The following is a 10,095-nucleotide window of genomic DNA, read 5'->3' as shown; positions in this document are numbered from 1 at the left end:
GTCGGAACGGAATTATTTGCCTAGTTGCTTTCTATAATAACTTGTTTATTTATTTGGGATACGGTATGGGACGTATCATTTAACTAAATTTGTAATAATAGTTGTTGTGGAAACTTCTGGACAATCTGTTTCGCTCAGTGCCGCGCCCCGATGATTCCGCCATCGGTTGGGGTGTGACACCGTAGCTTCCACTTCCGAAAGCCGCTTGATGTTGTGACAAACCAGACCAGGCCTAATACCCACCGACTCCGTAAAGTGGTTCCTAAAAAAACCTAAGATCTCTTTTTTAACCAACTTCGGCTATGAAACCCACGAACCAACAATCATGAGCCCAGGAATACCATTTTTCTTTTTCCTATTATTACGAAGTCTGTGGAAAAAACTAGAGTTTTCGTCACCATCTACCGCCCATTTACAACGAGACTTTTGCTTTAATCCATAATCGCCCACCGCTCCCGTTCCCTAATATTCTTAACACATTCCTCCTTAATCCATAATTCCTCTTCGCTTAATTCCATTTCCTCACACAAAATGTCCAAAGCATCCAATTCTTCCTTATCTCTTTCCATGTCTTCTCTCTCTTTTTTCACCAATTCTTTTCTCCAATCTTTTATCCTATCTCTGATGAATCTTAGCTTCAAAATCAACCTAACGTTGGGACGCGTTTTCCACCACCTCTTCTATGTCATCCCTCTCAAGCCAAGAGTTAAAGAACCTGAAAGGTTTAACTCCAAAATTTTCACTGCTGGACACCAGAATAACCGGGCTATGATCCGAATGTAATCTCGGAAGAGCTCTCAAACATGCATCAGGCCATTTGTCAAAAAAATATTTACAAACCAACATCCTGTCGATCTTACTCAGTTTGTTTGAATTAGGGGCCATGAAGGTAAAGCTCCTACCTTTCATGCCATATTCAATTAGATAGCACCTGTTAATAAATTCATTAAAATCTCTGGCACACACACTATTAAAGCTAGAATTTTTTCCTCCCGACTTCTAACCGCATTAAAATCTCCCAATAGAACCCACAAACCGTTCCCCGAGCTGACCACCCCCGATAAAGCATCCCATAATCCTTTTTTTCCGACACCCGCCGAGGAGCGTAGACATTGATTATGTTGATGAACTGATTGGAACCCACCAAATGACCCCAAATATGGAGAAAATATCTATCCTTAGAAACCCCTTGTGCTCGAAACAAATTAGGATCCCAAATGCTAACCAATCCCCCCGATCTGCCCGTCACTCCCATAAAGTCCATCTCTAAATAGTTATTACCCCAAAGTTTGGAAGCCGCATCAAAACTAAAATCCCCAATTTGAATTTCTTGAATCGCCAGAAAACTAATCTTATTTTCTAATTTTAAACCTTTGATCCATGCTGATTTAACATCAGACCCCAACCCACAAATATTAATCGAAAGAAAATTCATGACGTACCCAGCTGGATGCCTTCTTCCCTGATTATCTTCTTCACCAAATGTTGATGGTTATCAAGATCAGCTCCAATTTCTTTTCCCAGGTTAACCGTGCAATCCGCTTCACGAAGAACCCAATCCTCAAGAGGTTGAACTTCTTCTCCCCTGGCATCCGGTTCATTCTCAATTTCTTCTTGCACCGATTCTTTGTCTGAGGAAACCCCCTTATACTGGGAAAACCCCGAGCCATCCTCTGCCCTGACGTTAAGATCAAGCGAAAAATCCTCGTCTTCCGAGCTGGTTCCCAGGTTATCATTCTTCGTCGCCTGACCAGCATTATCTAGGACCTCAAAAGAATCCAGTGGGTCCTCAATCCTCCTCCTTTTCTTTTTGCAAGAAGGCTTCCTGGATTTGCTAACATAAACATGTGAATGGGCCTTAGGCAACCTCTTAGACAATCTATTGTGGGGTTTAGTCTGGTCCTTTGGCCCACCATCCAAATTACCCTCATATACGAAACTGCTAATATTAAAAATATTTTGAATTTCCCACTCCTCTAAGTTATCGAAAGACCCCCCATTTATCTTGGAAACTTGCACCGGTTCATTAATTCCCCCGTCCACCCCCATGCACGTGTTTGCCTCTACAACTTCCTCTTCCGTGTTGTCAGCGACAACCTTTGAACTTCCAGCACCCGAAGGGAACTCCGGTAACTGATAACCTGGAGTAGGAGGATCTGTCGCTTCCTTACCCTGCTTCGTTACCTCCTCTTCGAACCTCTCACCACTTTCAGCCAAACCTTCACCCTCCATGATACTATCCGGGATCCACTCCTCTTGTTCTTCTGAGACCCAAACCTTAAACTTCCTATCATTCCATTTCAGCGTAACAGTGCTATTGATTCTATCTCCATCCCCGACTAAAACACCAACCAAATCAAAGGTTAAATCTTTAGTCTCGCTTGACATCGATGCCGCATGTACCACCTTCCCGAATAATCTGCCAACAGAATCAAAGATCTCGATATCTACCAAGTGAAGAGGAACACCCATAATTTTCAACCAGGCAATTCCTGCGAAAGGAAGCGACTGTCCTTTCCAAATCTCTATCCACGAGAACCATTCATCCATTAACGACTTATCCTCTTTAAACCTAACCATCTCCTTCGGATTCTCAAAAATAATAAGCATGTACAAACCACCAACATACTTAAGTTTGAAATCAGAGATGGCATGAGCTTTCATTAGAACGTCCAATTTGACCAAAGTTGAGAGATCCAGGGTACGAACTATAAGACTTCTGTCATGCCACTCCTGAAACGATTTAACATACCTTGACACCTCCACCACCTTCTCTTCCTGACTCCTATCCTGCGACTTCCCTAACAGCGAGTCTCTGTAACTAGTTCCCAGAGGGTTTCAGATGAAACTCCTGTTAAAAGGAAACTGGTTCCCACTACTCCTTCCCCCACCGGACTCCCCATGGACCTGACCCTTAAACTTCTCCGGCAATCTTGTATCTTCCTTGTTTTACACCGCAAACCTAGCCACATTTGATTTAAGATTAAACTTCCCCATCTTAACGTCCTTTAATCTTGCTTCCAGTTCCTTTTTGTCTTTTACCCCAGAAAAGGTGACGAACCCGAATCTTTCACCCTTTTTGTCCCTTTTTCTGGCCACATATACACCCACCACAACCCCATACTCACTGAAACGGTCCCCAACCTCCTTAGAACTGCACCTATCAGGCAGGTTGCTGACAAAGAACTTAGCAACCCCGGATGAGCAGTCACCCATGGGACTCACTCCGGAAATCAAGCTTGATAAACAAAAAGAAATTTGTATAAACCAAACAATTTGACTTTAAAATTTAGTTTTATCTCTTTAATCTCCTCATCTTTTATCTTCTTTTCTTTTTGTTCCTTGGATCCAATCCAATGTCACACCCCGATTTCCACGTGTCACCGGTGGGCCCGGTGTGGGGTACAGTGACGTAGTTGGCATCGTCATAGACAATCAACACAATATATTAATGCACAGCGGAAGCAGAATAGAAACATTTCAACTTTTAAATAAAGTGTAATAATAAATATCACAGTAGTTGAAATGGATCCACAGGCGGATCAATTAAAAATAGAAATAAATAGTTCAACAGATAAATGTCGTCCGAGTTTGCGAGACTATTGTGGACGCTCTCTAGGAAACAGCCAGCCTATTTCCGTATAGTACCTGCACTTAATCTTTTGGGAAAAATACGTCAGTTTACACTGGTAAATACAAATCGACTGACTCATTTTGAAAATGATTGAAAATTTATTTAAATGCACAAGGCATAAATATTTTTATTAACTTGGGATAATTATATCATATAAACTTGTGAACGAATTACATGCACTTATATCTCTGGTGGCCCGGGATCTACTGTCCGGGCTAGAGATTTAATTGACACACCACATCAAAGAGTTATACACGACGGGTGTACGCCTACACCCCGTGCTCTGGTCGTGGCCATCTCGTAAGATAATGCCAAGGATATCCGGGACATGGTCAATAACCCCCCAAAGCCTTTAAGTAAGACAAGACTGTTTAAACGAAATCACACAAGCTATTCAAGACTGTACACCCATAGGGCGCAGGACTTGTGCGCCCGATCAAGCGGTATTTTAAATACCGTACCCCAAGCCCGTATAGGGAAAATAAGTCAAAATGTATTTACCTGAGCAAGTATAAGTCACAAACGATAAGTGTTGGTAGCTTTTACCGGGCCTCCTAATCTGGAACAAAGGTTTATAATTAACCTATTAGATTCCTAACGGGTCTTTTATTTAAGCCTAAGCTTTGACCGGTTAGTTTTAGGAATGATACGGTTTACGCACGATTAAGCGAAAGACCGGATAGAATGTGATTTAGACCCGACAAGTTTGAATACTTGTATAATATGGGTATATTAAATACATTCTGGATTTTGAAATAAAAATGATATCGTTTGACCCGTTTCGGTCAATTTACGCAAACTAGTTACGTAAACCGAACCGAACGCGAAAAGGGCGATACGGGTAGCCAAAAGATTCAAATGCAAGTTCCCTGAATTAATATGCTTAGAATATGATATCATATCAGTAAGTTATGTTCTATATTGCCCGGAATAGTTTTAAACCCAATTTATGCCTTAGAAGGGCATTTTGGTCATTTAAAAGATGATAAAAGGGTAAAATCAGAAATCTGAGTTTCGGGTCTGGTTCATACAGTAAATATACTTAATATAACATATTATATCAGTAGGGTATGACCCATATATCAAATTTATCATTTAAAACTAAACTATGCACCGTAGGGGTAATTTAGTAATTTCACAAGGGCTAAAAATGCCAAAACTGGAAATCTGAGTTCATATACTTATACTTACTGTTTTTATATGAAAATATGCTAAACACATCAGTAGGTATAGGTCTTATATGTTTAGAACAAGTATAACGCTCACTATGCGCTTAAAACGCTAAAAATACGATTTAAGGGCGTTTTCGGGTTTTCACAATAAATCTGAGATTTTTATATTTCCAGAATACTTAAAATAATTTATTCATCATATAAAATCAGTAGAAAAAGGTTTCGGGTCAAACGGATGTGTAAAACTCATTTTATGGCTAAAACGGTCAAAACCGACATAAGCCGAAATGACTAGGTGATCTAGGATCCGTTCGGCCAAAAATTAATTAAAAATCATCAAAATTCCCAGAATATTATAATATATCAGTTGGTAAAAAGTTTTGTACCAAAACGTGGCCAGAAACGGGTTCTACGCAAAAAGGACCGTTTATGTAAATTTATAATATAGTTTTGCGCTAATGGCCATAACTCACAATCTGGACCACCAACTGATCCGAAATTTTCGGTGCAAGTTTATATAATAAAAATAAAGATCTCTACTCTTTTACTTTTCCAAAAATCCCGTTTTAAATCAAAAAGGGCAAAATAGTCAACTTTATGCATAAACCGGAAACATGCATTCGAATAGGCTAAGCATAGACTCAATCAAAGAAAATTCCAGAAAGTTTAACTAAAATAAAAATAGTCAAAAATACTTTCCAATACAGATCTCGAACATGCATGTACGAATCCGAATCGATAGCCTACGAAATAATCGTTTTATGAGACTTTCGGTTCCGATTCGTGGCTATACTATATATTGTCGAGTTGATGATGATTAAAACACATTCTTATATGTATTACAAGTTATTTTTAATGATCAATCAGGTTGCATGTCATCTATATCATTAATCATGTCATTTTTCACAAGAATCGCTTCTGTTGACTTTTTAGAAATAGGTTTGACTCGACATTTAGCATGCATGTAGTGGAAATCAGATAGTACCCTTTAGAGGGTTTGTTTCCCACATAAATACCAATCTATAACAAGTTTCAATTCGAGAAATGACTGAAAGAAATCCGTTTAATCAGAAAGTCAAAGGTTATGAACACCCAGTTTGACTTTTAGCAATTATCACAACAAGAACGGATTAGAGAACGAATTGAAAGCTTACAAAGGTCCTAAAGATGTTTAGTGGACACTAGAAGTCGGCCTTGTTGATCAGATTTCCTCCAGAAAGCTTGCTTGAAGTTCTTGATAGAGAGAGCACTTGGTTACTATGAAAAATGATCAAGAAATGTGATCAAGACCTGATTTAAAGCCAAAATTTCGAGGCCACTGTAGTAGTAGCCATGCAAGACATGTCATTGGTGCATTTGGAGGCGAAACCAGCTGTTAGGCACCCAAAATCGGACTCAAATAACCCATTTTCGAATTTCTGCACGCTGGGCAACCCACGCGGCCCGCTTGGGCTTTCCCAGGCGGGTCGCCTGACCCTGGTTCAGCCAAAACAAGTTTCAAACTTGACAGCTTTGACCCCTGAACTTGTACGCGATGTTTCGGCTACTTTTCTCGACCCGTAAACCCCCAAACTTGGTTTTTAAGAACCTTAGGACTTTTACCAACATGGTAATGCCCTCGGATAACTTTGCGCTCAACCGAAAAGCCCTGAAATTCGACGTTGACGCTTTTAGTCCCTTAAGTACGGTTTTGGCCATAACTTTCTCATACGTTGACGAAACTTTATGAAATTTTTACCACATATTCTAGTGAGTATATTTTAGCTATACAAAGCTTCGGGTCTGCCAAAAGTTCACTCAGAGGTATAAATTTAACATGTTGACACTTTTGGCCCCTATAGTTTACGATACTTCACTTTTGGGCAATTTCCGCGTCGTATGATCCATGAACCATCCGTTAGAGGTTATAAACATTATGTGGGGTTATCATAGAGCCTATTTATCCATTGTTGACACTTTGGACCCTTACGTTCCATAGTTTTCACTGTCTGTCACTTTTAGTCCCTCTAAAGTATGTTTTCACATAACGGAACTTTATGACACGTGTCAAGACATTATTGGACGAAATTTTTCGAGGTGTTACATCCAAAGTATGCATGCCAACAATTTCAAGGACGCTCTTTTAGTCTTTTATGCTATAAAGGTTAAGCTCGAAGCCACTAAAAGCTCGACTTAAATATTCTAATATTAGCGCGTAAACATTAATTATATTTTCTAAACATTAATTATATTTTCTAAGCTTCAAATCATATTTAAACAAGTTACGCACACTTTATAAGTCGTACACCTAACTCTACACTCTCGTGAAAAACACTTTTTAACACCTTGATATCACTTAGAAGCTATTTGTTTAACTTTTAATGAAACGCTTAATCAGGGCCGGCTTTTGGGCCGGTCAACCGGTGCCGTCGCTCGAGACCCAAATTTTTAAAGGGCTCGAAAGGTTTCTATGAGCTTTTATATATATACTTAATTATATATTTAATATATGCATCTATTTATTATTCCATAAAGTGTTGGTGGTGAAGTGGAAAAAATTATCTCAAGATAATGTAAAGGTCTCAAGTCCAAGTCTTAACTCCACAATAAAGGCTTTATTTTTTTTAATTTCATTTCCCCAACCACAATTTTGGGCCCTTTTTTTTTGTCGCCCGAGGCCTAAATTTTTTTGAGAGTTCTCGGGGACGGCTCTGCTCTTAATGGTTAAGACTTACCTTTTACTGGTTCCGCACTTAATGGTTCAGACCATTTGTTTCGCGAGCAGTTGTCTGAATGATTAAAACATTTGCCTCGGAATGGTTAAGCATTACACCGAGTCTGAATGGTTAAGACCTCTTATCTGAATTGGTCAGATATTTGTCTCTGAACGGTTAAGCATTATATTGGGTCTTAATGATTCAAATATCTTAGTAGTTTAGCACTTAATGATTAAGACCTGTTAATGATTCAAATATCTTACTAGTTTAGCACTTAATGATTAAGATCTGTTATTAGTTCAGTACTTACTCATTTAGAAGTTCTCAAACAACCCTTACTACAAGCCCTACTACAAGCGCCTTTGATAAAAATTTTAATAACACATATAATTTGGTCAAAGTTGGTGTCTAACTCTGCTAATTGTTTAAATTTGTACTTTGGTTTGCCGAGGTTTATAAAACATAAACGGGAAAAATATATCAAGAAAATCTTTAGAAGAATTCTACGACACCGACATACTTTTTAACCATTTGGATTGGACTTTTTGAGTTATGCTGATAAGTAGGTGAAATTACGAAAAAAAAAAAAAAGACCCTAAATGTCATGAAGTGTCACATTAGGCATAGAGGGTAGAAAGATGGCGTACAAAATATCCAAGAAATTCACAAGAGAAGGGTGGGCCAGACATCTACCCTAGGCTCCAAAACTAACTTTGCTGCTGTAGATATGTTTTTTCTCCTTAAAACAAGAGGAAAACTTTATATAATCTATACATATAAATACCATACGTAGTGGAGTAGAATTGGGTGTGGATTGCCTCCAAAACTCCCCATAAAGCCCAATACACTGTCTCTGAAGCGTTTTTGACTTTTTAATGGCGTTAACTCAAACACTCTCTCAATGAATTTGAAGGACCAATCGGATTCCTTCACATCCTCACAAATCTTCATTGCACCCTTTTTAAATTAAAAAAAAAAAAAAATTAGATTCTCTCACATTTTCACAAATCTCCATTACACCCTTTTTTAACTTCACCCTGTTATTTTGGTCAAAAATCTGAATGTAACTAAATTTGTAAAGTGAGGTAGAGTGCTTAGGTGATGAACAATGATGAAATGAATGTTAGACGAATAAGGTAATCAAACACAGAGATTTATACGAGGAAAAGCCAATGATCACTATCATTATCAACTATATTGCACAATTGGAAAGTGTTTACGGATATTGATCAAGTGTTTTACAACTGAAAGTTATGAGTGCTCTGAGAGTTCTGGTTCGTAATGTGTATGTGAGAGTGAGAATTGTCCCTAATAACACTTGATCAACCCTTTTTTGAATAAGCCTAACAACTAAGTCCGATAATCTTGCTAGACCACGTTCAAGCCCCATGACCGTTTGTGGAAATAGCACGTGCAACATCTTGAATGAATTATTCCCGAGATTACAGCTAAGACTCAGTCCACTTCGTTAATAACTTGCACATGAATATTAGAAAATATCGAGAAAAATTGTTAGAAACAACAAGTAATAATAAGGATCCTTGATCCTATGAGTCCCTGCACTACCCGCTAAGGATAACTGATTTGCACTACCCGCTAAGGATAACTGATTCAGACAACACTTCAGAATGTATGATCCATAATTATAAAAACCTATGCCCTAACACCCATAATGTCTCATATGCCACATGTCACTTCATGCTCAAAGGAGAGACATTATGTCACTTCCCCACTACACATGGTCTAACCAAGTTTCACTTTTGTTCTATCAAAGACTAACTTTTTTGTTTTTCTAAAGCTACTCAACTTCAATTTACGGTTCTAATCTTGCGCCCCCTTATATATTTTTAAAGGTTTAAAATTGATGTGGGTCCCACTTTTCATCCGCTATTGCTTTGGCTAGCATTGAATAGCGCCCCACAATAGCTAGCATCGTATGATGTGAGAACGCTATTGATCGAATAGTTGCTAAGGTGAATAGATGATGGCGCTCCATATTCTCCCGCCTTAACTCAAATGCTTTATTAAAACCTATATAAATTAGCAAACTTTTTGTGCATAAGGACTTGTAAGTTGTGCTTTGGGTGTTTTCCAAAAAAAAACCTTGATTTTTTTGTTTTAACCCAAAGGTTTGTATATTTTCCAATTTTAACCCTACATAATTTGTTTTTTTTTTTTTTTAACTTTAACCCAAAACTTTTCATTATTTGCAATTTAACTTCACAACTATCACTTATACTTTTCATCTTTCGCAAATCTTCGTTTTACGTATAGTTCTAAAATTTTCGAGAAAAACCTTGATTTTTTTGTTTTAACCCAAAGGTTTGTACATTTTCCAATTTTAACCCTACATAATTTGTTTTTTTAACTTTAACCCAAAACTTTTCATTATTTGTAATTTAACTTTACAACTTTTATCACTTATACTTTTCATCTTTCGCAAATTTTCGTTTTACGTATAGTTCTAAAATTTTCGAGTTAATACGACACAACGTGCATGTATGGTTTAACGTTTTTACCTCTATTTTTCCATGTTTGACAGGTTCGTCGCAATACGCATATTATAGGTCGAGTCAGTGTTGGTTGTCGATGA

At 38.0% G+C, this 10,095-nt stretch overlaps 1 protein-coding gene across 1 annotated transcript; it reads right to left on the bottom strand.

Moving 5' to 3' along the window:
- Positions 1-431: 431 nt before the first annotated feature.
- Positions 432-1,435, bottom strand: LOC110866782. Its single transcript, XM_022115929.1, has 3 exons — positions 1,005-1,435; positions 716-931; positions 432-621 (listed from the first exon to the last, which is right to left on the bottom strand). The coding sequence occupies exons 1-3, from the start codon at positions 1,433-1,435 to the stop codon at positions 432-434; spliced, it is 837 nt and encodes a 278-aa protein (XP_021971621.1).
- Positions 1,436-10,095: the final 8,660 nt, after the last annotated feature.

The sequence above is a fragment of the Helianthus annuus genome, chromosome 7, assembly GCF_002127325.2.
Source record: "Helianthus annuus cultivar XRQ/B chromosome 7, HanXRQr2.0-SUNRISE, whole genome shotgun sequence".
Classification (NCBI taxonomy): domain Eukaryota; kingdom Viridiplantae; phylum Streptophyta; class Magnoliopsida; order Asterales; family Asteraceae; genus Helianthus; species Helianthus annuus.
Note: the sequence above shows the minus strand (reverse complement) of the source record. Positions and strands in the feature narration are given on the sequence as shown.